The sequence below is a fragment of the Crotalus tigris genome, unplaced genomic scaffold, assembly GCF_016545835.1.
Source record: "Crotalus tigris isolate CLP2741 ecotype Arizona unplaced genomic scaffold, ASM1654583v1 scf7180000018553.2237530, whole genome shotgun sequence".
In the NCBI taxonomy this organism is placed as follows: domain Eukaryota; kingdom Metazoa; phylum Chordata; class Lepidosauria; order Squamata; family Viperidae; genus Crotalus; species Crotalus tigris.
In genome coordinates, this window is record NW_024097074.1 from 1,656,224 (window position 1) to 1,683,999 (window position 27,776).

Here is a 27,776-nt window from a genome sequence, read left to right on the forward strand (position 1 = left end):
ATTATTTTCTTTCTTTTTTGAATGTGAAGGCAACGGAATAAATTTAAGGACCCTCAAAAATCTATGGGAAATACGCAGGCAGGCTAATTGGCGCCGCAGATTTTCAGACGGTGGGAAAAGCGAAGCTATTAAAAATTAAGTGGTGTTTTTAGGGCTGCAGATAGAAGAGAGAAAACCTGGTAAAACGTAAGCGACACAAACGTACAGCTGACTCGTGTTGGTCTCAATGAGTTTGTGGGTAGACAAATCGCTGGACAACGATAGTATCTTTGTTCCACAGCCACCCCAGAGTGTACTTTTGTCGGATGAATAACTTGATTCACTTAAACACATCAGTGGCGTGCTGCTACTTCCAATGAGAAAAGTCCTTAAGGGTCCAGCACATTTGCCCTGCAGAGAGAAAATAAAGAAAATAAACATAGAACATGGACTAATAGGGCTGCATGTGTCCTTAAAAATATCTGAAAAATACGGCTTGAAGCTTAACACCTCAAAAACACAGATCATGGTCATCAGCAAACAATCCGTTAATTTACCACCAATAAATTCAGAAGGAATACCACTAGAAAAAGTGGAAAGGATCACGCACCTCGGTTCTAATCTACATGAAAGCTGGGACATGACCACTGAAGTAAAGACAAGGATAGAGAAAGCTCGAACAGCATTCTTCAAAATGAAAAGGGTCTTCTGCAGTCACGACAGAAGCCTAAGACTGAAAATCAGGCTTGTCAGATGCTATATTTTTTGTATCCTGCTCTACGGAATAGAGAGTTGGTCTCTGACAGAAGGCCACCTGAAGAGACTAGAAGCATTTGAAATGTGGATTTACAGGCGGCTGTTACGTAGAAGCTGGGTTGACAAGATCAGAAATGAGGAGGTGATAAGCCGCCTGGGAAAGCCGAGGGAAATCATCAAAACAATTAAAAAAATGAAAATTAGAATATTTCAGACATGTGATGCGACACCCAGAAAAATACGGCATACTCCGTTTAATCCTCCAGGGAAAGATTGAAGGCAAACGAGGTCCAGGCAGAAGAAGAACATCGTGGCTTCAAAATCTAAGGGACAGGTTTGGACAACTGATGCTCAGAATGTAGAAGATCAGCCGAATATAGTGTATGTCTATGGAGAAAAATCTCATGGGACCAGTGTTTCTCTCATCCTTAGCCACTTTAAAGGGTGTGGACTTCATTTCCCAGAATTCCTCAGCCACAGCATAATAAGGACTTCATTTCCCAGAATTCCTCAGCCACAGCATAATAAAATCAAAGAGAAATAGACTGAAAAATAGTTTTTAATCTCAGAGCTGTAACCATATTAAATACTACTGCACAGTGTGACATTGAAGGGCGATATTAGGGCAGCACAAGGGTGAATGGAATGTGAAGAATGGAATGTCTAAATAATGTGTGTTTTTACTTGAGGTTTTTGCTTGTGTGTAGTGTGCACTGTGGACAGCACTTAAATTTCGTTGTGAGATACACAGTTGTTATGATTCCTCGCCAGTCAGTGGATCCAGCAACTGCTAATTTGAGGACAATCTATGCAATTCCATATCGTATTATAACTTCCTCTATTCCTGCTATGAACAGCATCTGTCAAGATTTAAGAAAGCATAAACTTTCTATATCAAAGGTGTCAAATTTGTGACGTCACGTAACATCGCGTGACGTATCAGAGTTTTTTCTCCATTGCCGGCAATGGGGTGAGCATGATTTCCTGGTGACGCGTCTGACCCGCGGGCCGGCAGTTTGACACCCCTGTCCTATATTAACGCAAAGGCAGTGTTTATTACAAGATACATCTGTCATAATTACATATTTCTTGAAAGGCTGTAGTGAATATATATACCTTGACTGCTCTGTCCTCAAAAATGGCCAGCTGTCCATTGGCTGTGCCCACCAAAAAGATATTCCGGTACTTGCTGAAATTGAAGGAGAAAATGCACAAACTTGTCAACAAAAGAAGACTTGTAGCACTTAAGCCATGCAATTAAAAGTGTAACCCTGGAGATAAGAAAAGCTGAAATTGCCAGCCCATGTGTTAAAAGAACAAGCTAGATAAGTCAACCTCAACCCCCCCCCCCCCAAATTAGCCCTGTGCCGAAAGTCAGCAACAATTCTGGTCACGCGGTGCTCAGATCATACAATAATGTCAAAATACGGGTGAAAGTAAGTAAATCATTTTTTTAAAAAAATCAATATTTCTGTATTTTTGAAGCAATGTACGGTATGGAGTGGAATCTCAATTCAGCCATATTGTAGGAAAAGGAGCAGTAGAATCTGGGGGCGGAGTCAGAAGAGGCACCGGCCTAGAATCCCTACGTAGCCACAAGCAAACTCAACCCAGCCCACCTTGAATTCAGTTGACCCTTCATCTAACTCTAACCAGGTGCTAACTGTTCGTTGAGAAGATTCCTGGGCATGGGTTTTTAGCAATAAATCAGTTTACTTGGACTTTCAGGTATAGGTCTGATCTTTTGTGCTTGACACATACTTATGCTTTGACAAGGGACTGCAGTAAAGGCAGGTGACCGAATCTGACATGGTGTGAAACTGATGCCTGCGTTCTCCATCTTGGGTGTGAAAGGACCAGAGGGATCCTGACTGGGTTCCTGCAATCACCCAGTTCTCCTTCGCTGCGGAAACGGTAACCAAGGCCAAACTTAAGATTCTACTGTCTTCAACGTTCTGTAGGAAGAGAGGAAAGAGAGAAAAAAGAGGGAACCTCTGTCCGTAACCATAAAAAAAAATAAAAACAGAAATAGGAATCCTAAAAGGCACTTCATGGCTTTGACCTACTGTGGCTTCATTCGTTAAAGCAAAGGTCCCCAACCTTTTTGGCTTTGTGGACCGGTGGCGTGGTGGCAGAGGAAGGGAGAGGGAATGGTGCCACGCAAGCGGTGGGCAAGCGTGCTTGCACGCACAGTGGCATTTGCACAAGCAGAGGATGTGCGTGCTTGCTGCTTGCACAAATGCAGCTTCACATATTCCCATGCATGCCAGCCCCTTGCAGAAATGGAGCTGTGGGTGTGGTTCCAAATGGGCTGTGGCCCGGGTGTTGGGGACCCCTGAATTAAAGCGTGCAAGGAAGCGTCCCTCAATCTCGACAGCTTTAAAGCAAATGGAGTTCAACTCCCAGAATTCTCCAGTCAGATAGGGGGAATTCTGGGAGTTGAAATCCAACTGTCTTAAAGTTATAAATGAATAAAACTAAATTAAAAAAAAATCCCCAACAAGGAATGGATTGGGGAGAGGAAAATGGAAAGGACTTGTCTCAGGGCTAAGAATTAAAGTACAGGTAGTCTCTGACTTATGACGATTCGTTTAGTGACTGTTGGAAGTTATGACAGCACTGAAAAAAGCGACTCGTGACCGTTGTTCACACAGCATCCCAATTTGGCAACTTGCCAACTGGTTCATATTTATGACGGTCACAGCATCCTGGAGTTGTGTGATCCCCTTTTTGCGACTTCCCGACAAGCAAAGTCAACGGGGGAAGCCAGATCCACTTCAGCACCGTGTTACTAACTTTAACAACTGCAGGGACTGACTTGACGACGGTGGCAAGTAAGGTCGTAAAATGGGGCACAACTCACTTAACCACGGTCTTGTTTAGCAACGGAAATTTGGGGCTCAGCTGTGGTTGTTAAGTCGAGGATTGCCTGTATTCACTTTTATCACCGAAGCGGCACAACATATAACGGAGCATCAATTTTGAATGTCAACGTTGAAACCTACTTCGCAGGCGCGTTCGTCTGTGTTTACGTCGACAAACGAGAGCTGGGCCTCTCCCCTGCCGCCACTCCCGATCCAGATCCCGGTCTTCTTGTTACTTTGGTTTGTGGCCACCATGCATTCCGACGCCAAAGGAGAGGGCACCGAAATGTGTCTCATGAAACAAACGAGCTCGGCAGAGTTCAACGTTTCATAAACCTGTGGAGACACCGTATTAATCAGCGTCTGTCTTCTGCTAAATGTTTTTCCGTGCACAAGTTCCTAGTGCTTAATGTCAACGCTGCTAACATTGGATGTTTTTGCTTTGAGAACAATTGGAGATGCAACCATTTTCTTCTTATGTTTTACTCTTGGAGTTAGAGCTAGAGTTAGATGATGCTGGGTGGGGGGAGGAATGTGCATGAGAGTTCAGCTAGACATAACAATATTGTAACTAGTGTGAGAACAAAGGTTTTTTTGAAATAAGAGATGATAAGAAATGGCAGGTTGAAGAACGGGAGGGAAAGCCTGCATTTCAAACTAATTGGAGAATATGATTTATGACTGTTAGTTAGAGGAGGGGTTTGTGCTTTGATACTATGTGCTCAGGGGAGGGGAATTCAGATTTTGGCTTTGCCTATGTACGTGCCGATGCTATGCTCCTCTAATAAAGATTCTTTAAGGTAAACAATGCCTCGAAGTTCTTTGAAGATTTTCATCTGGTAGAACCATGACAGCTAAAATATGTAGCATTGGAACATCTGTGTCTCATTTATTGACATTGACTAGGCCTACCTGGTCAGACGTAGGTCTTTCTTGAGGATTTTCTTTCAAACATTTCTTAATTAAATCTTCAAATCTTGGCCAAGGGGCACAGCCGTACTCTTTGACGGGATCTAAAATAGATATTTCTGAGCTTAATTTGGAGAATCGCATTACAGGGACTAACATTTGTCTTACAGAAGCACAAACTGTTTAAGGGGTCCTTGGTGCTCTCTGAGTTTGGTGGTTTTGTTGGAAATTCTGTTTATATATAGCCCCACAGGCCAAACAAATAGTACCGTCACCATGTGCTTTACTGCTCAACTGTTTAACTGTAACAGGAAAGTGGAAAGGCTACTTAGAACAAAAGAACACAAGAGTATATACTATAGATCCAAACTTGTAAACACTGTCATTCTACTTGTTGAATACTACTGTAGTTGTTGCATAGAAATACATTCCAACAATGAATTCCAACAGGTTTCCTTGCAGACATTTCATTACCAAGCTAGGTAACATCATCAGTGCTGGGGTCCTCGTGATGCTTACTGATTGGGTAATGAAACGTTTGCAAGAAAACCACCAAGCTCAGAGAGTATCAAGGACTCCACAGTTCAACCCTGAGCTACAAATATTATTGGATATGATTGAATTTTTTTTTTAAAAAAAAAGGGGGCTTAAGATACTAGTTTTCCTTGTAATCCAGATTTTTTTTGCATTATAAATTTTTGCCTTTATTTAAAAAAAAAAAACAAATGAAATTCAAATACATCCAAATTAGGATTGACAATTTACATGTTTCTGTGTTTTGTTTTTACATTTGCTGGACAGACTAATATAAGGTAGATTATTCCAAAGGGTACAAATGTATTGTGCGTACAATAACCAGACACCAAGAAAAGGGAGCATACCTGGCAGTTTCCCATGGATAGCTAATTCATCAAATTCATGAGGAAATTTTATGCCCTCTAATATTCTCCCACCAGCTGTTAAAATGTCATATAGCAGCAAGCCAAACGAATAAACATCAGCTTGCTGATTGTAAATAACGTTTCCTCTTGCGACTTCTGGTGCTCTAAATCCTTTTAAAAAAAAGAAAAATAAAGAAAAACAATCCACGAATCATTAATTATTACGGTCTTTACTAGGCAGATGCTGTTCTTGTTTTCATTTCAGAATTTTAAATGCTGTTAAATGCCTTCGGATCACCTAAACAAGAAAATCGGAATATCATTTGTGGCGTAAAAGATACATAAATTCTCCAGAAGGTAATTAAGAAAAGAAAACTGTTGGATCAGTTAATAATGGCAAGGATCTGCTTTCTCCATAATAGAGCCAGGTGATTTAGAAACCTTGTATGTTGGTAGCATCAATAGACACGTAGACGTAAACAACGTCTACATACGGTGCAACAGAGACAATCAACAAGCCAAAAGAAGGGAACAAAAATAACAAGTACTTACACCCCATTACAAATAGCCATTTCTTTCTGAATCTAGATCTTGATTGCTATACAGCCCTAACATACAGGTCTATCAGAATATGAAGAAAGTAATTGGCTAAATAATTCATTAAAGGGCTGAGCCAGGAAAGTCAACCGCTCATTGGCTTTCTCTTCATTGAATCTGCTCGTGTTTATTCGACTAGCTAAGCAACTTCCAATTTCACCCCAGTGCCTTGGAAAGCCCTCGTTACCCGGAGGTAGGAGCTACTAAGTCGTTGATACCTGGTGTGCCTTCGGAGGTTTTTATTCCCATCCGGCAACAATATTGGGAAATGCCATAATCGGCAATCTTGGCAATGACTGCTGAATTGGGATAAAGCGTGAAGAGCAAGACGTTGTGGGGCTTTAAGTCACGATAAATGATCATTGAAGAATGTAGGTACCTGAAAAAGGAAGAAAGAGATGCACTGAAACGACTAGAAATAACATTATCTATCTATCTATCTATCTATCTATCTATCTATCTATCTATCTATCTATCTATCTATCTATCTATCTATCTATCTATCTATCTATCTATCTTTATATCTATCTATCTATCTATCTATCTTTATATCTATCTATATTTATATCTATCTATCTATCTATCTATCTATCTATATCTATCTATCTTTATATCTATCTATATTTATATCTATCTATATTTATATCTATCTATCTATCTATCTATCTATCTATCTAATTATATCTATCTATCTATCTATCTATCTCTATATATCTATCTCTATATATCTCTATATCTACCAATATCTATCTCTCTATCTCTATCTCTATCTCTCTCTATCTCTCTATCTCTCTATCTCTATCTATATTTATATCTATCTGTATTTAAATCTATCTATATTTATATCTATCTATCTATCTATCTATCTATCTATCTATCTACCAACATATCTCTCTCTCTCTCTCTCTCTCTCATCTATCTATCTATCTATCTATCTATCTATCTATCTATCTATCTATCTATCTATCTATCTACCTACCTACCTACCTACCTACCTACCTACCTACCTACCTAATGGGTGCTTATATCCCAAAGATTTAAAGCAGTGGTGTCCAGCTTTGGCAAATTGAAGACTTGTGGACTTCAACTCCCAGAATTCCCCAGCCAGTCATGAATTCTGGGAGTTGATGTCCACAGGTGTTGAAGTTACCATGACTGGACACCCTATATAGATATAGATTATTGTATATAGAGACACAGAGAGAGAGAGAGAGACATTCATTCATACATACTGAAAAAGGAAGGGGTTTCTATTATTATTATTATTTTTTACCTCAGGCCATCTGCAACATGCAGAGCTATCCTGTGCTGCAAGGTTCTGGTTAGACATGCATTTTCTTGCTGCAGTAACCGATCTAAAGACCCCTTTGGGGCTAATTCCATGACAAGCATCCGGGGTCGCACAGCTGCAGCCATCAAGAATACCAAGCTAGGATGATGGAGATGACAAAGCACAGCAAGTTCCTGGACACAGCAAAATCAAAGTGAAATGACAGCGACACTCGGGCTATGTTTTCTCAAAGGGGCTTTTTTTTCCCCTTTCAAAAGGCAACTGGACTGGTTTTTTTTCCCCTTGAGGAACAAGAAGACGACATTTCGCTTCTCATCCAAGAAGTTTCATTGGTTGCGGGGGGGGGGGGATGATAGGTTTTGAGGGGTGTTCACCCCAAAGTGTATGGCTGTTTTTGGAGATTCTCAGTCATCCAGGCCATAGTTGTCTCAAAGGTGCTTTTTTTTTCAAAAGGCAACTGGGCTGTTTTTTCAGGAGGAGGGGGGAGGGGGAGCAGGAGGAGGAGAAAAACAAGGAGAACGAGGAGAAGAAGAAGGAGAAGGAGGAGGAGGAAGAGGAGGAGGAGAAGAAGAAGAAGAAGAGGAGGAGGAGGAGGAAGAAGAGGAGGAGAAGAAGAAGGAAGAAAAAAAGAACAAGGAGGAGGAGGAGAAAGAGGAGGAGGAGGAGAAGGAGAAGAAGAGGAGGAGGAGGAAGAGAAAAAGAACAAGGAGGAGGAGGAGGAGAAGGAGAAGAAGAGGAGGAGGAGAAAAAGAACAACAAGGAGGAGGAGGAGGAGAAGAAGAAGCAGAAGATGTAGAAGAAGAAGAAGAAGAGGAGGAGGAGGAGGAGAAGAAGAGGAGAGGAGGAGGAGGAAGAGGAGAAGAGGAGGAGGAGGAGGAGGAGAAAAAGAACAACAAGGAGGAGGAGGAGGAGGAGAAGAAGGAGAAGAAGCAGAAGAAGAGGAAGAAGAAGAAGAAGAAGAGGAAGAAGAAGAAGAAGAAGAAGAGGAAGAAGAAGAAGAAGAAGAAGAAGAAGAAGAAGAAGAAGAAGAAGAAGAAGAAGAAGAAGAGGAGGAGGAGGAGGAGAAGAAGAAGAGGAGAAGAGGAGGAGGAGGAGGAGGAGAAAAAGAACAACAAGGAGGAGGAGGAGGAGGAGAAGAAGGAGAAGAAGCAGAAGAAGAGGAAGAAGAAGAAGAAGAGGAAGAAGAAGAAGAAGAAGAAGAAGAAGCAGAAGATGTAGAAGAAGAAGAAGAAGAAGAGGAGGAGGAGGAGAAGAAGAAGAGGAGAGGAGGAGGAGGAAGAGGAGAAGAGGAGGAGGAGGAGGAGGAGGAGAAAAAGAACAACAAGGAGGAGGAGGAGGAGGAGAAGAAGGAGAAGAAGCAGAAGAAGAGGAAGAAGAAGAAGAAGAAGAAGAAGAAGAAGAAGAAGAAGAAGAAGAAGAAGAAGAGGAGAAGAGGAGAGAAAGAAGAAGAAGAAGAGGAGAAGAAGAAGAAGAAGAAGAAGAAGAAGAAGAAGAAGAAGAAGAAGAAGAAGAAGAAGAAGAAGAGGAGGAGGAGGAGGAGGAGGAGGAGGAGGAGGAGGAGGAGGAGGAGGAGGAGGAGGTTCTTTGAGACAACTATGGCCTGGATGACTGAGAATCTCCATGGAGATCATGCTATGCTTGTAGCATAGGCTAACGAAAGAGATTTTTTTCAAATCTCTGCCTCACAGATCCCAAGCGTCACAAATCGTTTCAGAGAAGCTGCTAAGGCTTTTGCAATCGACAGTCGACCAAGAAAAATCAGAGATTAAAAAAAAAAATGGGAAAGTTGAAAATAAATAAGTCGTTCAAGCGATTCCCCAAAATCAGCCAAAGGGAAAAACCCGAGAAGCAAACCGTAGTTTTTCTTCCGGAATCACGCAACGATAGGCCACTTGAAAAATGCTTTGGACCGAGACCCGAGCAGGTGGACATTTGCAACAAATAATCAATGACTGTTCTCGGCCAGGAGGTCAGCAGCCATGGATTAGGTTGCCGAATCCTGGCCCTTGTGAATTCCAAACAGAAATTCACGGCTTTGTGATTTATGAGCAGGCTGTGCATTGACTCACCTGTCTCAGGAGCCTAAGGGATGTATGCTTATTAAAAATCTTTACAGCTACTTCTTCGCCGACGTAAACTGCGCGGTACACAGATCCAAATCCGCCGTCGCCTTTTCGATAGAAAATATGAGACAATATTAAAAGAGTCGGTAATGTTCCTTGAATTTATAGGAGGATAATTACATATATAATGAAACACTGTTTTGGCATATTCCAGGGGGTCTTCAGACTTGGCCCTTTTATGACTAGTGGACTTCAACTCCCAGAATTCCTCAGCCAGGCACGCGTGCCTGGCTGAGGAATTCTGGGAGTTGAAGTCCACTAGTCATAAAAGGGCCAAGTTTGAAGACCCCTGGCGTATTCTAAGTTAAGAAATCATACCATAGCTGAAAGAATTAATTTTTAATTTGATAGAATTCCCTTCAAACCAGCAAGGATGGATTTGTTAAACATACTGGATAACAGGAGGGAATTGGAAGGGACCGTGGAGGTCTTCTAGTCCACCCCCCCCCCTACTCAGGTAGAAGATTATAACATTCCTTCCAACATTGTTGTGTTATACTAATCAGCATTCAATTTAGGGAGGATGTTATGTGTATGTGTGTTAGGGGTTTTTTTAAGACACTTTTTTGGTCAATGTCTTTTTTTTTTCTTTTGTTGTTTTTTTAAATATTTTGGCGGTTTTGTATTTTAATCTTCTTTGAATCAACTAAAATTTTTCAAAATGAAAAAAATAAAAACAAAGGAACAAATAAATATAGCCCACAGAATTTTCTGAATTCTCAGTTCTAAACACAGGTTGCAATTGTCAGCACTAATCCATCTGCACATTAAGGCAAAAATGCATGCTAGGTATCTTATTCATCCATACGTGAAGAGAAACTGGAAGAAATAGTATGATGAAATTACACAAAACTTTCGTATCCATATTGAGGGCATCCCAAAATAATTCGACGTTACCTACTGAATGAAATGCCTAACTTCATACAATATTTCTAACAATACCAGTTAGATTAAAATATTGGCCACAGCACTAGCACACAGACTTATCTACAGCTTCGTAAGTCTTTACAGCCCTCTCTAAGAGGTTTACAGAGTCGGCATCTTGCCCCCAACAATCTGGGTCCTCCTTTTACCGTCCTTGGAAGGACGGAAGGCTGAGCCAACCGTGAGCTGGTCAGAATCGAACTCCAGGCAGTGGGCAGAGTTTGCCTGCAATACTCCATTCTCACCACTGCGCTATCACAGCTTAAACAACAATAGCAATAGGACTTAGTAATAAGTAATAATAGTAAAGTTGGAAGGGACCTTGGAGGTCATCTAGTCCAACCCCCTGCTCAGGCAGGAAACCCTATACCATTTCGGACAAATCGCTGTCCAGTCTCTTCTTAAAAACTTCCAGTGTTGGAGCATTCACCTCTTCTGGAGGCAGGTTGTTCCACTGGTTAATTGTTCTCATTGTCAGGAAGTTTCTCCTTAGTTCTAGGTTGCTTCTCTCCTGGCTTAGTTTCTACCCGTTGCTTCTTGTCCTGCCTTCAGGCGCCTTGGAATATAGCTTGACTCTCTCTTCTTTGTGGCAGCCCCTGAGATTTTGGAACACTGCTATCATGTCCCCCCTCGTCCTTCTCTTCATTAAACTAAACATACCCAATTCCAGCAACCGTTCCTTATATGCTTTAGCCGCCAGTCCCCTAATAGACTTGTATACCACTTCACTTAGACTTAGTCCTCTAATAGACTTGTATACCGCTTCACGGTGCTTTACTACCCTCTCTAAGCGGTTTAGAGAGTCAACCTATTGCCCCTGGCAATCTGGCTCCTCATTTTACTGACCTCGGAAGGATGGAAGGTCAAAAAGAGCAAAATATTGCTATTTTTAAGATTTGATTACAAATTAAGGAATATCATTACCAGGGTCTGATGCAGCATTCAGAAATTCTTCCCCCACTTTATTAATAAACAACGATTATGTTAACATGCCTAATTTAATTTATATGTAGCTTTTGGCCTCAGGTGTTTGTGTTGCAATTCATTCATTCATCTTTCCTACAAGTGTTCGTCTTTCTTAGCTGCAGGAAGCAACGCTACAACTGTCTTTACCAAGAAGGTTCTCTGGAGCTTGGTGGAATTCCAGCTCATCGTTGTTCAACATGATGTTTCTGGGTAAATCCGCCAAAATCAAATCAGGAGCAATTTGAGCAATTGGAACAGTAGACCTGGGTTGATCTGGATTTATTAAGAGGTCACCTTGATGGATAAAGAATAATAGACATGGAAGGGTAACCGATTAAACGAAAAGATAAACTAGTACTGTAGAACCTTCGCTGTACTTTCTGAATCACAACAGACCAAATCCCACTGTAGTTTATGTCATGTATGTAACGACAAATGATGTGATCCACACAATCATAAGGATGCATAGCTACCATGATCCATTTGGGAATATTGGTTATCTCCCCTCAGTTTTTTAAAAAAAAATCATCGTATACTCATTTCAGTAAAGTAAGACAAATATTTAACTCTAACAGTTCCAGATTATACTGGGAAATGGGTCAAGAATCAGGATCTACATACATGCACACCTTTGTTGTAGAAAAACATTTATTCGAGAACATCAAAAAGCTTTATAGGGCCAATGTGAATTAGATACGATGTCTTCTTATTCTTAATTCTATTCATCATTGTGTTAATGTTACTTGTCTACTTCCGTACCTTGGCAGTAGAAATGTTAAAGAATTTTGTTTGGTGCAGTCACTACAACATATAAACAGTTTCATGCCACACAAATGGACAAAATCGAATATTCTTAAGCAAAAAAAGCCTGTGTTTTCTAACTGATTGGCAGGTTAGGAGAACCATGAAATTACAAAATCAAGTTACCACTTCTGTATTAGCTGTCATTCTTCTTTTTTCCCTGTGTGCACCAAACAAAATTCTTTAACATTTTTCCTGTCAAGATATGGAAGCAGGCAACTAACATTAACATGATTAATAGAATTAAGAATAAGAAGACATCATATCCAACTCACATTGGCCCTGTAAAGCTTTTTGATGTTCTCGAACAAATGTTTTTCTAGAACAGGGGTAGGCAACCTTGGCTTGTTATGACTCGTGGACTTCAACTCCCAGAATTCCTGAGCCAGCATGGCTCAGCTTGGACACCTTTCCCTTTCCCCTCAGCGTGGCTGGCTCAGGAATTTTGGGAGTTGAAGTCCACGAGTCATAAAAGAACCAAAGTTCCCCACCCCTGCCCTATATCAGGGGTCCTCAACCTTGGCAACTTTAAGACTCATGGATTTCAACTCCCAGAATTCCTGAGCCAGCATGGCCCAGCTTGGAAACCTCTCCCTTTCCCCTCAGTGTGGCTGGCTCAGGAATTCTGGGAGTTGAAGTCCACGAGTCATAAAAGAGCCAAGGTTCCCCACCCCTGGCTTAAGCCTGTAACTCCCAGAATTCCTGAGCCAGCATGGGGGAACTACGGCCCCTTCATGACTTGTGGACTTCAACTCCCAGAATTCCTGAGCCAGCATGGCTCAACATGGAAACCTCTCCCTTTCCCCTCAGCATGGCTGGCTCAGGAATTCTGGGAATTGAAGTCCACGAGTCATAAAAGAGCCAGGGTTGCCTACCCGTGTTCTAGAACAAAGGTATAATCAAAGCCGAACCTTGTCTAGGAGTTATTTGGAAGAGAGAGAGATCTTATCCAGGTAGTCCTCAAGTTATAACCACAACTGAGACAGTTGTTAAGTGAGTTGTTCCCCATTTTATGACTTTTCTTGCCACAGTTGCTAAGGGAATCAGTGCAGTTGTTAAGTTGCTAACACGGTTGTTAAGTGAATCTGGCTTCCTCCATCGACTTTGCTTGTCAGACGGTCGCAAAAGGGGATCACGTGACCCCAGGACACGGCGACCGTCATAAATGTGAACCCGTTGCCAAGCAACTGAATTTTGACCATATCATCATGGTCAGAAGGTCTCAAAATATGATCACATGAGCCCGGGACACTGCGAGGAATTCTGATCACGTGACCGTGGGGATGCTGCAACAGTTGTTTAGTGTGAAAACAGGTCATAACTCATTTTTTTAAAGTGCCGTTGTAACTCTGAACGGTCCCTAAACAAACCGTTGTAAGTCAAGGACTACCTATAGCAGCTTTGGAAGTTTGTCTACTCAATAAACCTGTGCAGAATCTGCACGCTATTATTATTAACTCTTGCTCCGTGCCAGAGATTGTCATTTTGATGTAAAAAATATTGTGACATTGACAATGAGGTATACAGGAGTGGCCAAAATTGTGGAAACCTTTTGGAAAAATTGTATTTTTGAGGTTTGATGGCTAATAACACCACTTTTTTGGGGGGGAATAGTACCATAAATTTATATATCAATGGAAAGATAATTTAATCAAGAATGTAATGCAACAAAGTTGGTTCAATTATCTGTACTTTATTCTACGAAAAGCTATAGCCAAATAACCAGAAAAAGGAAGCACAACTTGCTTAAGTTGATCTCAGGTAGCTTTCCTTCATCTGATGGTAGCCAATGAGTGTGAGTGTTTAGAGAGCCAATCAGGTGTCATCTTGTTTTGGCCATGAGCCAATCAGATCACAATCGGATTCAATTATTGATGTCATGTATTGAAGCTGAGAGGAAGACATTTGTCAGTGTGTTATGTGATGGCTATCAAGTTGGCTGGGGTTTTTTTGTATTCTTTCATTTAGTGAGCTTGTAAAATGTAATAAAATTAAAGTCATGGTGCAAAGAGTTGACTGGTTGGCCAGACAGCGATGTAAAATAGAATTATTCAGTGAACAAGGCTATAGTTATAAAGAAATTAGAAGAAAAATGAGTGGAAACTTAACCCAAGGTGGCATTTCAACTGTATACTTTTCCCAAAAGATTTCCACCATTTTGGCTACTACTGTCTATTTATTACTGTATCCCCCCAAAAGTATTTTGGAATGGACTGGTCGAAATACCATAGTACAGATTACCTTCCTCTGCCTTTTTAAGTAGGTCGTCAAGCAATATTTTCCGATGTTCTTCTCCATCTTCAAAACTGTACAAAGCCCATTTTTTCAACAGTGTTTCTCCTTCGCCACAAATATCTACTTCTAATAGACCCGGGAACCACTCCTCCATGAGAGAATCGATGTGATCTACAACTTGCCCCAAAATAATGCAACCTTCGGAAAGCACGGGGAAAAAAAATGTGATTAAAAATTTGTGGTTTGCTGCATCTATAATTAGAAATACACTCAGAGGTTTTCCGCTGAGCAAAACCAACAACGTCTTAATTTTTCCCCCACCCTCCAGAAGGTTGGGAGGTGTAATTTAACCTTTTCTGCAAGAAGGGACCGTGATTTTTAAAAAGCTGTTGAGATTGTTTTCCAGAACTGCAGATTCCACCAAGGTGTAAGCTTCCGGAGACCAACTCAGATATATGCCTTGCCTCCAATACATCTTGTTAGGACGAAGAGCTCGTTCTAAGGAGAAAAGGAGGGGTGTTAAGTATGTATTGTGGGGTTTTTTTTCCCATTGTAAATTCACATACAATCCCATATGCAAAAACGAGAAGTGCAGTCGTCTTTCTAAATTCACTTACTCTCAATCTATCCAAATAGGATACTTTTAACAATATATATATTTTTCACCACGGATTGGGATAAAAATATTCTTTGAGAGGAAGAAAGTTAGAAGCCCAAAGTACGTAAGAACGAGAAGTGAAGTCCTCTTTCTAAATTCACTTACGATCCCTTTCTCTGACATGATTTTCTGCGTAGAGTAAATTTATATTCTCGATCTATCCAAATAGGATACTTTTAAAAATATATATATTTTTCACCATGGATTGGGATAAAAATATTCTTTGAGAGGAAGAAAGTTAGAAGCACAAAGTACGCAAGAACGAGAAGTGCAATCCTCTTTCTAAATTCACTTACAATCCCTTTCTCTGACACGATTTTCTGCATAGGGTAAATTTATATTCTCGATCTATCCAAATAGGATACTTTTTTAAAAATATATATATTTTTCACCACGGATTGGGATAAAAATATTCTTTGAGAAGAAGGAAGTTAGAAGCCCAAAGTACGTAAGAACGAGAAGTGAAGTCCTCTTTCTAAATTCACATACGATCCCTTTCTCTGACACGATTTTATGCATTGGATAAATTTATATTCTCAATCTATCCAAATCGGATAGCCTTTTTTATATATTTGTCACCATGGATTGGGAAAAAAAATGTTCTTTAGGAAGAGGAGAGTTAGAAACACCAGGTATGCAAAAACAAGAAATACAACCATCTTTCCCGGCCTATACTAGATTATAGATTTTTGTAATCTCAATTACCATGGCTAATTTGGGCCCAAGAATAGGGAAAGATGGAACAAACCCCAGGTTCAAATCCCAGGTCAGGAAGCTTTCTCAATAGTTAACCATCATGAGATCAATTCAAATATGAGAAGTAAAATGCACTTCGTCCCTTAAGGCTTAAACATTAGCTTTTGATCATCATACTGATCTAAATATCTACCTTGGCTCAAATTATTTCTACTGCCATAAATTAACATCATTTGGAATCCTACTATTGTAAAAGTACTGAGACATAGGAAGTCTTGAGATCCTTCATAGGGGGTATGTAGGATTCCAAGCATAAGGGGTCTTAGGTAAATAACACACATGTTCTAGATCCCTAAATGAAACCCTTTAAATGGGTTTGCATTTATAAATATTCATAATCTATCTACCTCCTTCCTGTCCAACACCTCCAATCCATAGAAGTGTCTCTTTGGGACAAAGCAGGATAGCAATCCCAAAACGTCATATAACAACCTGACCTTTATCTGTTTCTACTTGAAAGCGGTTCCCATGAAATTGGACAAATCCAAGCAATATTTTCTGTATCAAATTTGGTTCGGCCTACAGCTTCTCAAGAGTTCATGCTAACACTGTAAGGCAGACATGTCAAACACAAGGCCCAGGGTCCGGATGCGGTCCGCAAAGTGGTTTCATGTGGCCCGTGAAGCCATCCTGGAAACAGTGAGGGAACAGCCCCCGCTGCCTTGGCTTTGGCCCAGGCCGGCCAGCTGGCCGGCCGGGAGCCAATGTACAATTTTGTGGTGGCCATCTCTACTGAAACGTATTCAGTCTTAGCTGCACAAGTCTGTCTGGAAACAGACTAGGGCCAGGCTAGGCGTTTGACCTCTGCTGCCCAGGGCTCCGGGCAGCCCGTGCCACTATCCAGCCCCCCACGCATGGCCTGAGAGCAACAGTGAGGCTCCTCCAGTGGACCATGCCTTGGCGCTTGCCCCAGTCCCACCCCCTTCTGCCAGAGACCCTCAGATCTGTCCCACTCCTGCCCAGGCCCCCACAGGCCCCCCAGAGAACGATGTAGAGCTGGCCACGCCCACCCAGTAGGCCACACCCACTCCATCCCTGCCCACCCATTGGCTGCACCCACCCTGGCCACACCCACCCAGCCCCGCCGAGGGCACCCGTAACGCTGATGCGGCCCTCAATGAAATTGAGTTTGACCCCCCCACACTGTAAGGTGAATTAAGCAACTAAAAGACAAACATCTGTGGTCACTCGGCTAATTTGTTCATAACAAGATTGAATTGATTTCCTTCCACTCTTGTACCTCTTCCCGAAAGCATGTATGAAGACACTTCAAGCAGTCGATTAATTAGCCGGGACCAGAATCCCATAGGAAAATAGGGCATCTCATACAATCTGATAATAAGCTCAGAGTTTTCACAGTGAGGTAATTCTATCACAGGCCGTTGATCTGACAAGCTTCAAGAGAAAAAAAACAACAAATTCATCAAGTAATTTAAAAAGGGAGCTATTTCCCCCCCCCTTTTTCATTTTTTTCATTCCCCAGGTTGGCAATGGGGTGACAGTCAAAAGGTGCAGATTTTCACTGAGTTATAATTAATGGCTGACACTATATAACATTGAGCAAGCGTCCATAAGAAGTCCCTGTGTTCTATTGGGCACTTTGGAATTATTGCACAAAGGGTAGCCAACACACAAATTTGCTTCGGTAACCCCTGATGCAAATTAAATAATAAAAGAGAATATTTATAGCTCAGAGTTGAATTGAACTTGCAGCAACATAATAACTCTAGGCTTATTCCTCTCTTGACTCCCCCTCCAGTGAAACTTACAATTTCCAATCTATAGTTTTGACCTACTGCTAATAGCCATTTCATGTATCACCCTTTAAAGAAAGGAAACGGTTACCAACACACCGATAAAGAAGAATATTTATAGCTCAGGTGGAGCTGTGGGGGTCCTTGGTGCTGTCTGAGCTTGGTGGTTTTCTTGCAGACGTTTCAGGACCCAACTAGGTAACATGATCAGTGCTAGTAAGAAGTGAGATTTATATTGCTTGCTTCTTGATTGTCGGCCTCATGTTAATCTTAGGTTTAATCTTTGTTCCTCTGTCTGTTGATTGCTGGTGAGCAGGTATTTTGGGATTTTGTTTCCTTTCCAACAATCAAGAAGCAAAGGAGGCAAGCAACTCCCAGCTCAGACAAATAAACTAACAGTAAAATAACCCAGTAAAGAATCACCCATATTGCTCCTACCAACACTGACAGGGCTTGCCACTGGTATATAAAATGAGAGCGAATCCCACTCCCTTCTAGCACTGATGTTGTGACCTAGTTGGGTCCTGAAACATCTGGAAGAAAACAACCAAGCTCAGAGCCCACCAAGGACTCCACAGTTCTCCTCCTCCTCCTTCCCCCTTCTAGTACTGATGAGGTTACCTAGTTGGGTAATGAAATGTTTGCAAGAAAACAAGCAAGCTCAGAGAGCACCATGGACCCCACAGTCTTCCTCCTCCTCCTCCTCCTCCTCCTCCTCCTCCTCCTCCTCCTCCTCCTCCTTTTCCCTGCAAATCCCACTCCCTTCTAGCACTGATGAGGTTACCTAGTTGGGTAATGAAATGTTTGCAAGAAAACAAGCAAGCTCAGAGAGCACCAAGGACCCCACAGTTCTCCTCCTCCTCCTCCTCCTCCTCCTCCATCATTCCACAAACCCTACTCCCTTCTAGCACTGATGATATTACCTAGTTGGGTCACAAAACATCTGGAAGAAAACAACCAAGCTCAGAGAGCACCAAGGACCCCACAAATTAAATAATTCACATCGTCTATAATGAAGTCATAACATATGAGAGGTTACTTGTCCCCCACACTCTCCCTCCCCCTGCCAATGCTCAGGGAACAACGGGTTCTAATTTTTTTTGTTTACCTGCTCGGAATAAGCAGTTGATCTTCTCCGAGTGGCAAAGCAATCTGAAACTTCTCTAGCAGCTTGAAGTATTGGCCCTTGCAGATCTCAGGAAATTTACTATTCTTTAGCAGGGATTTTTCCACATCAGAACGCTTTATGATCCCTTTGGGGTACTTCGTAAAGCCATCAACCTTCACGGTCAAGATCTATGGAACAGAAAGCAGTCTCACAAACCTCACTACGATTCGCTTAGTACAGAGAAGAGCAACAAAGATGATTAGGGGACTGGAGGCTAAAACACATAAGGAACGGTTGCTGGAATTGGGGATGTCTAGTTTAACAAAGAGAAGGACGAGGGGGGACAGGATAGCCAATGTTCCAGTATCTCAGGGGCTGCCCCAAAGAAGAGGGAGTCAAGCTATTCTCCAAAGAGCCTGAAGGCAGGACAAGAAGCAACAGGTGGAAACTAACCAAGGAGAGAAGCAACCTGGATCTAAGGAGGAATTTCCTGACAGCCAGGACAATTAACCGGTGGAACAACCTGCCTCCAGAAGTGGTGAATGCTCCAACCCTGGAAGTTTTTAAGAAGAGATTGGACAGCCATTTGTCTGAAATGGTATAAGGTTTCCTGTCTGAGCAGAGGGTTGGACTAGATGACCTCCAAGATCCCTTCCAACTTTATTATTGATCATCGCACAGTCAGCCAGATGTTCAGACTGAATTTGGCATTTTGTCTACCTATCGAGTCCTTACCCAGGACCTGGGATAGGCAGATGTGGATGTTTGATGGTATTAGAGATATCGTTGCAGGATGGAAGCAGTTATTATTATTATTATTATTATTATTATTATTACTATAAAATCAAAAAGGGGGCAATCCAGAAAACCTGGCTTGGAACTCCATTCAAGACCCACCTGGCCGATGATTTTACACAGCCACTTGGGATCGACAAAATACAAATTTCGGAGCTGAAGGGCGGGATCCTGAAAGTGGAGGAGGACACCTAAATTTAAAAAAAAAAAAAAGTCTGCTTAGTATATAAGTATCAGTGAATATGGAACATTTAAAAACAGCACTGTTTATTACTTTATCGCTCACTACCCTTTGTTCAGTGGGGGATCCCCCATCCCTCCCTTAGCCCAGCCCACCTCACAGGGTTGTTATGGGGAAAATAAGAGGAGGAAGGACTATAACAGCGGCCCTCAACCTTTGGGGCACCAGGGACCGGTTCCACGGAGAGAGGTTTTTCCGTGGACCGGAGGTGGTGTGGTTTCGCGTGCCACCGGCATCCTGGGGATGGAGCTTCGCTTGTTTGCGTGAACCGGTTTCTGGCATGTCGCAGCCCCGTGCCTGTCCATGGACTGGGACCCCTGGGACCCCTGGACTATTGGGTTTATATAAGTAATAAAGGTTTATATAAGTAATAAAGAGCCGAGGTGGCGCAGCAGTTAGAGTGCAGTACTGCAGGCCACTTTAGCTGACTGTGTTCAGCAGGTCAGCGGTTCAAATCTCACCGGCTCAAGGTTGACTCAGCCTTCCATCCTTCCGAGGTAGGTAAAATGAGGACCCAGATGGTTGGGGGCAATGTAAATATATATATATATATATATATATATATATATATATATATATATATATATATATATACATACATTGCTTACTGGTGTACACCGCTTAGAGAGTGCTCGCACTTAAAGCAGTATATAAGTCTCATAAATAAATAAATAAATAAAGGTCACACAAAACGAAACTGCCCAACTTAGCATAACGTTTTTGTTTAAACAACAAAAAAAGTGATTGTGGAGCCACGGACTGTCGCAGTTCAACCGCCACACTTTTTTGTTTTGTTTTACCCGATTCGTTCAGAAAATGCACCGCGTGCGAAAGCTCATTTTCGTCCAATTGTAGCTGGTTTTCTTGCACCAATTCGTAAAGCTGACTCTGGCAGATCACAGGGAACTCAGCCGGTAACGTTTTGCGTATTTCCAGAATACTCTTCTCGAGTTCCAAGTAGCTGTCTGGAATTAACTGGCCAATCACCGGCTGATCTCTGATCTGCAGGGAATAAACAAACAAACAAACAAAATGTTGTTCCGATATTTCGATGAATGCCTTAGGGATGAATTGTACTTTCCTAGTCGATCATTTCTCCTCGAAATATGGATTGTAGTTTGGGCCGGTCTAGAATAGACAGTAAAACGTGGAATAACTGGGTTGAAAGGGAAGCTATCTTGGAAAAATGATTGTCCAAACTCTTCTTGAAAAAATTCTGCCTTCCTGAAGATGGAAGAGATTGAGCCATTGAGAAGGATCAGGCATTCGAAATAAGCCAGAAGGTGGCTTGTTTCATTTTAGTTTAGGGTGCCATGCAAATCCAGCTACTGTGTCTTGAAAACTATGATTCGTGGCTTTACAAGGTGGTGTGAATCTGGTCTAGTCAATAAGCAATTGCTACGGTAGTTAAGTCATATCTTCTGCAGTGATAACAGAATCACAGAGTTGGAAGGGATCTTGGAGGTCTTGTAGTCCAAGGCTTTTCAACCAGTGGTACGGGTACCACCTGTGGTACATTGGCACCTGGCAGGTGGTACGCGACCATCCTAGAAACGTGGTAGCGGGGAAGGGGAATGAGCTGAACCGAGGGCAGCACTGCAAGAGATGGCTGGAGCTGCAGGGCTGTCAGGGCTCAGCAGAAGCGCCAGGATCAGTGCCAGGCTCCAGCTGGAGCTCGGCGCTGATCCTGGTGCTTCTGCTGAGCCCTGAAGAAGCACCAATCCGCTGGAAAGCAGCACATCCTGGCGCTTCTGCTGAGCCCAGAAGAAGCGCCAATCAGCTGGAATGTTGCAGCCTCTCCAGGGTCTTGTGATTTACATTCAGATGCTTGGCAACTGATTCATATTTATGACGGTCACAGTGTCCCAGGGTCATGTGAAGCGACCAAAACCTGCTGCAACCACCCAGCAGATGGGGGGAATAAAAGCCAAATACCCCCTTACCCCATCCCCGCTGCCAATCCTCAACAGAAACGCTCACAACAATGAAAACCTCAGACAGGAGGAAGAGCGCCGCCGGGCGGGCAGGCAGGTGTCTTGCTCGGCTGTGCCTTGGGGAACTTTTTCAGTGCCATTGTAACTTCAAACAGTCGCTAAGCGAACTGCTGTAAGGCGAGGGCTACCTGTACTTCATCACTTTTTTCCTTTTTTTTTTTGGTCATCAAGTTTTTGACACTGTCAGAATCCAATTATATTTCATCTCTAGTTATCAATTATAGAAAACCCCATTTCTGCCTTCTCTGGATTCTGTCATACAATGAAGGGAAGGGGGTGAACAAAGGGGCTTTATGGCCCTCACTTCCTTTGGTACACTTCAAAGGAACTGGGTGTGTGTATCACCAAAAGGACTAACCATAACAAAGGGGGCTATTACCTTTCATGTAGTTTTCTCTGAAGAAAGGAACTGGATGTGTGTATCACCAAAAGGACTAACCATAACAAAGGGGGCTATTACCTTTCATGTAGTTTTCTCTGAAGTCTCCATCCAGCCGGCAGTAAGGAAAAGGGGGTGGGAGTGTAATGCCTGAGACTGTCGCTGGAAGTAGGGGTGATTGGGTGGGGCTACTGGGAAACCCCTTAAAACCTTGAATGGGAGAGCTTGGACCCCAAGTCCTGTCTAGAACGCCTGCAACCATTTTCTCTTAATAAAGGATGCCTGTTGGAAGAATTATTCCAAGAGTTCTGTCTTCTTAAGATGCAAAGTGGGGTGGGTCCTTACAGACACCTTGCTAGGCGACTGGTGGTACTCAGATGTTGCCATATCCTAAAAGTGGTACCATGGGTGAAAAGGTTGAAAAGCCCTGTTCTAGTCCAACCCCCTGCTCAAGCAGAAAACCCTATGCCATTTCAGACAAGTGGCTATCCAATCTCTTCTTAAAAACCTCCAGTGTTGGAGCACCCACAACTTCTGGAGGCAGGCTGTTCCACTGATGAATAGTTCTCACTGTCAGGAAATGGCTCTTTAGTTCCAAGGTGAAGGAACCCAGAACGGGGTAGATGTCTTCTTTAAACTATCCGGGGAAACCAAATCTGTATTTATGACATTAAAGAATTGCACTGAACATTAAGCAGTAGCTTCCCTGGTGGCCAACTGAGCAAGATTTGATGCAAATATGCCTGCGAACATGAACTTATCAACCATTTAATTATGGCTGGTGCAGTGATTAGAATGAAGTATTGCAGGCAAACTCTGCTCACTGCTAGGAGTTCGATCCGGACCGGCTCAAGGTTTGACTCAGCCTTCCATCCTTCTGAGGTCGGTAAAATGAGGACCCAGACTGTGGGGGACATCATGCTGACTCTGTAAACCAGTGGTTCTCAACCTGTGGGTCAGGACCCCATTTGGGGTCGAACGACCATTTCACGGGGGTCGCCAAACAACGCAGTCCATCATTTTTTCCCCCTTTTCCTTAGCTGTGCTACTCCCTTTTATTCTATTGGCTTTTGAAAGCCAATAGAATAGACTCTCTTGAATAGAGTCTAATTCTATTGGCTTTCAAAAGCCAGTAGAAATTGTCCAGGCTGTCTCTGCCCTGCTGAGCCTGCCAAAAGTCCCATTCTGCAAACGCTGCTGCACCAGTTGAGTAGTCCTCGATTTACAACCAGTTGGGGGGTCGCGGCATTAAAAAGGTTGAGAACCACTGCTGTAAACTGCTTAGAGAGGGCTATAAAGCGATATATAAGTGCTATTACTCTTTATATTAAAGCGAAACGGCTTACTTTAAACTCCAGGCATTCTTTGATGATGATTTGTCGAAGCTTAGTCATCGATTCAGACTCTTCGGTGGCTTTCACAAAGTGATAGTCGTGGATTTTGGGAAATCCCTTCTGATTCATCAACTCCTTGGTGATTTTATCGATGCAAACTCTACGCTGCTTCTCGGCAGAGATGTCTAAATGAGTCCCGATGAGAATCACAGGGGAGAATGACGCTCGGGTCTAGAAAACAGGAGTTGCAAAGTTCTAGTTGAAGGCTTTTCTCCCATAGTTACCCTTTTATCTGCAGTTGGTTTTATTCCACTTTAGCCTCCATCCTAGCCACCTTGCAACCAGCTGTCACCTCAGATTTGACAAGCCGTTTAGAATTCTCATTCACCACTGTGCCATCATTAAACAGCCCGGGGAATAAAATCTTAATTACTTAAAAAAAAAAAGAAAGATCCTCAAATTCCTTATTCCCATTGACCAGAATAGTACACATCTGTGTAACAGAGCTCAAAGGGAAATAGATAATTTCTTTCTGATTGATTAAATAAGGAAAAACATTCTGTTCCTGTTCTCAAGGCCTGCTTCTCACACTTCACAAAGAATCCTTAACAAAAGAACCTTTTACAATTGCAAATCATCCAGGAGGTTTTTATGATCACTGGAATGCTGTCAGCCAAACGTAACAAGGATCTATTTCTCTTAAGAAGTTCGCAGCGAGGAAAGATGAGAAATTGTAAGTGAATTTGGGACCGTTTGCCCTACTTTATTTGTAAGTAAGCTTTGTAAGGGGTTGGGGAAATTAATCAATCTAATGTAATAATTGCAATGAAGCAGAGACATCACCCCATCATGCTGCCAACAAAAGTGCGTATAGTCAAGGCCATGGTTTTCCCAGTTGCAATGGATGGCTGTGAAAGCTGGACCGTAAGAAAGGCTGAGTGCAAAAGAATTGAGGCCTTTGAACTCTGGTGCTGGAAAAGATTCCTGCGAGTCCCCTGGACTGCAAGGCGATCCAACCGGTCAGTCCTAGAGGAGATCAACCCTGACTGCTCTTTAGGAGGACAGATCCTGAAGTTGAAACTCAAATACTTTGGCCACCTAATGAGAAGGAAGGACTCACTGGAGAAGAGCCTGATGCTGGGAAAGATTGAGGGCAATAGAAGAAGGGGACGACAGAGAGTGAGGTGGCTGGATGGAGTCACTGAAGCAGGAGGCGTGAGCTTCAATTGACTCCAGAAGATGGTAGAGGACAGGAAGGCCTGGAGGAACGTTGTTCATGGGGTTGTGATGGTCGGACACGATTTCGCAACTAACAACAACAAAAAAAAACCCTATAGATTGGAAGTTGTAAGTTTCCACTGGAGAGGGAGTCAAGAGAGGAATAAGCCTAGAGTCATAAAAGAGCCAAGGTTGCCTACCTCTGGTTTAGACAATGGAAGAGATCTCTCAATTGTATTTCATCCAAACTGAACACTCCTACCTTTTTAAATTAACAATCTTCCCTTTGGGTTTTCACACATTTCTATAGACATTGGTTAAAGCCAAAATTTCACCTACTCCCACCAAAAAAGTGCTGACAGAAGTTATCCCCCAGGTCCCAAACATTGAATAAGGCTAGTAAGTTGTGGGTTGGAGTCCACAGTCCTGAGGACTTCCACCATATGGCCGGGGCTGTCCGAAGTTGTGTTTGTGCAAGCTTAGGAGAGCCACAGAATCACTTCTCCTGACATAATCAGGCTCACAAATTCTGTAGGAGAACAGCAGGCTGAGCTGGAAGGCGGCGTTAAAGATGTCATTAGTTTGGAATCATTGTGCAGCCACAAGAGACCCACATCCAATCTCAGTGAATTCTGTTGACCTTTATCCAGCGCCAATTTAGCTTTGACTGTTAGTTGACTAGATATTTCTGTATGGGTAGCAATAATAAACTCTTCTCTGCTTTGAACTTGACGAATGCTCCTGGTTATTTGTGCCTGACAAATTCTCTATCATATCAGTGTGTGTTTTTTTTTTCAAAGAAAGTATGTTACCTTGATATTAAACAGCCACGGTTTCATGGCATCCACTTCTGATTCCCCTTTGCTAAGGTCATAAACCACGAGGTAGAGAGCTCGCTGAGTCATAAAATGGAGATGAGCGCTATAGAATTCTTCTTGACCTGCAAAATAGCAAGTACAGCAGTAAATTGGCAGTTGCTATGCATGCCCACATACGCTCTGTGTGACTTCCAGTCATCAGCAAAGGGAGAAGAAAATTGAAACAGAGTTTAAATCATTTCAGGCTGCAGTCAAAAACAAGAACAACATGTTACAGGTCGTGAGGAAACAGCTGGTTTTCAAATTTCCTCCCTCACACAATGCAGAGATATAGTAGGAAAATGGCCAAAGCGGAAAGGTTTACAAAAAGTTTTTTTCTAAACCTTTTCTAAAAAGGTTTAGAAAAAACAAGAACCGTATTCCTGTAGGACAGGGGTGTCAAACTCAATTTCACTGAGGGCCGCATCAGCATTGCGGTTACCCTTGGGGGGGCTGGGGGTGTGTGGCCAGAGTGGGTGCAGCCTATTGGGTGGGCGTGGCCAGTTCTACATTGTTCGTGTCAAGGGTGCCTGTGGGGGCCTGGGCAGGAGTGGGACAGATCTGAGGGTCTCTGGCAGAAGGGGGTGGGACTGGGGCAAGTGCCAAGGCATGGTCCACCGGGGCAAGTGCCAAGATGGCCACCACAAAATTGTACATTGGCTCCCAGTTGGCCTGGGCCAGGGCCAAGGCAGCGGGGGGCGTTCCCTCACTGTTTCCAGGATGGCTTCGTGGGCCACATGAAACCACTTCGCGGGCCGCATCCGGCCCCTGGGCCTTGTGTTTGACATATCTGCTGTAAGAGAAGAACAGGCAACGTCTGGGGAGGGAGTCAAGAGAGGAATCAGCCTGGCATTCTTGTGTTCTCACAGTCTTAAGTCCATCCCCTCTTGAATTCCGTTGACTCTCAATTAGCACCAATTTAGTGCTGACCGTTAGTTGACTAGGTTCTCTGTTAGTTGACTAGATAAGTTAGGGATTCCCAACTCCCGGTCCGTGGACCAGTATTGGACCACGGCATTCCAGCAACTGGTCTGCACAAACAAGCAAAGCCCCATCCGCAGGATGCAGGCAGCACAGAAAACCACGCACTCTCCGGTCCACGGAAAAACCTCTCTCCACGGAACCGGTCCCTGGTGCCCAAAAGGTTGGGGACCTCTGAGATAAGCAATAAATCAGTTTAATAGCAAATTAACATCTGGCCCTGATTCTTAGACCCTGATAGTTCCCCTATTCTCATGGCACTATATGCTAGATCTAAAGTCAGGCTCCAGGTTTCCTTCCTCTGTAATAATTCACACGACTATATTAATTTTTACCACGGCAAAGTACAGATAGTCCTCAGCTTACAACTGTAATTGGTCATTAAGCAAGCTGTCACGTGACTGACACAATTTTATGACTCTTTTTGCAGCGGTCTTTGAGCAAATCACTATGGCCATAGGGAATCTACCAATCCAGTGTCCGCACTGAGTGGTTTTTGCCAGAGACCAAAAGTAAATGCCAATTTCCAGCAAAAAACAAAAAACAAAACCAAACATCGTAAATCAAATTCAAATAACTTTATTGTGGTCGTTAACCAGCAGAAGAGAAAAAGAGAAGAAAATAGTTCCCAAATATCCAGAATATCCAACATCCATCCTTCCTTCCTTCCTTCCTTCCTTCCTTCCTTCCTTCCTTCCTTCCTTCCTTCCTTCCTTCCTTCCTTCCTTCCTTCCTTCCTTCCTGTCATGGTGGCGCAGTGGTTAGAATGCAGTATTGCAGGCAGACTCTGCCCACAGCCAGGAGTTAGATCCTGACCAGCTCAAGATTGACTCAGACTTCCATCCTTCCAAGGTCAGTAAAATGAGGACCCAGATTTTGGGGGGCAAATATGCTGACTTGGTAAACCGCTTAGAGAGGGGGCCGTGAAGCACTGTGAAGCGGTATATAAGTCTAATTGCTGGTCCTAGTCCTAGCGCTATTCTCCTAGTAATAGTAATAGTAATAGTAGTAAAGTTGGAAGGGACCTTGGAGGTCATCTAGTCCAACCCCCTGCTCGGGCAGGAAACCCTACACCATTTCGGACAAATGGCTGTCCAGTCTCTTCTTAAAAACTTCCAGTGTTGGAGCATTTACTGCTTCTGGAGGCAAGCTGTTCCACTGATTAATTGTTCTCACTGTCAGGAAGTTTCTCCTTAGTTCTAGGTTGCTTCTCTCCTTGATTAGTTTCCACCCGTTGCTTCTTGTCCTGCCTTCAGGTGCTTTGGAAAATAGCTTAATTCCCTCTTCTTTATGGCAGCCCCTGAGATATTGGAATACTGCTATCATGTCCCCCCTTGTCCTTCTCTTCGTTAAACTAGACATACCCAATTCTAGC

The 27,776-nt window shown here is 42.8% G+C and overlaps 1 protein-coding gene across 2 annotated transcripts in view; it reads right to left on the reverse strand.

Moving 5' to 3' along the window:
- LRRK2 (leucine rich repeat kinase 2) overlaps nucleotides 1-27,776 on the reverse strand; it is a 97,902-nt gene that overhangs the window by 9,243 nt on the left and 60,883 nt on the right. For both annotated transcript variants that reach the window (XM_039354499.1, XM_039354498.1), the window contains 18 exons: nucleotides 25,376-25,503; nucleotides 23,358-23,576; nucleotides 20,439-20,640; nucleotides 19,500-19,588; nucleotides 18,603-18,790; nucleotides 16,981-17,135; nucleotides 14,678-14,824; nucleotides 14,333-14,524; nucleotides 11,438-11,584; nucleotides 9,347-9,447; nucleotides 7,260-7,450; nucleotides 6,205-6,365; nucleotides 5,390-5,560; nucleotides 4,512-4,612; nucleotides 3,741-3,935; nucleotides 2,497-2,690; nucleotides 1,852-1,924; nucleotides 206-390 (listed from right to left, as the gene is read on the reverse strand). In XM_039354499.1, coding sequence (XP_039210433.1) covers nucleotides 206-390; nucleotides 1,852-1,924; nucleotides 2,497-2,690; nucleotides 3,741-3,935; nucleotides 4,512-4,612; nucleotides 5,390-5,560; nucleotides 6,205-6,365; nucleotides 7,260-7,450; nucleotides 9,347-9,447; nucleotides 11,438-11,584; nucleotides 14,333-14,524; nucleotides 14,678-14,824; nucleotides 16,981-17,135; nucleotides 18,603-18,790; nucleotides 19,500-19,588; nucleotides 20,439-20,640; nucleotides 23,358-23,576; nucleotides 25,376-25,503 — 2,839 coding nt within the window. The remainder of the gene's footprint in view (nucleotides 1-205; nucleotides 391-1,851; nucleotides 1,925-2,496; nucleotides 2,691-3,740; nucleotides 3,936-4,511; nucleotides 4,613-5,389; nucleotides 5,561-6,204; nucleotides 6,366-7,259; nucleotides 7,451-9,346; nucleotides 9,448-11,437; nucleotides 11,585-14,332; nucleotides 14,525-14,677; nucleotides 14,825-16,980; nucleotides 17,136-18,602; nucleotides 18,791-19,499; nucleotides 19,589-20,438; nucleotides 20,641-23,357; nucleotides 23,577-25,375; nucleotides 25,504-27,776) is intronic.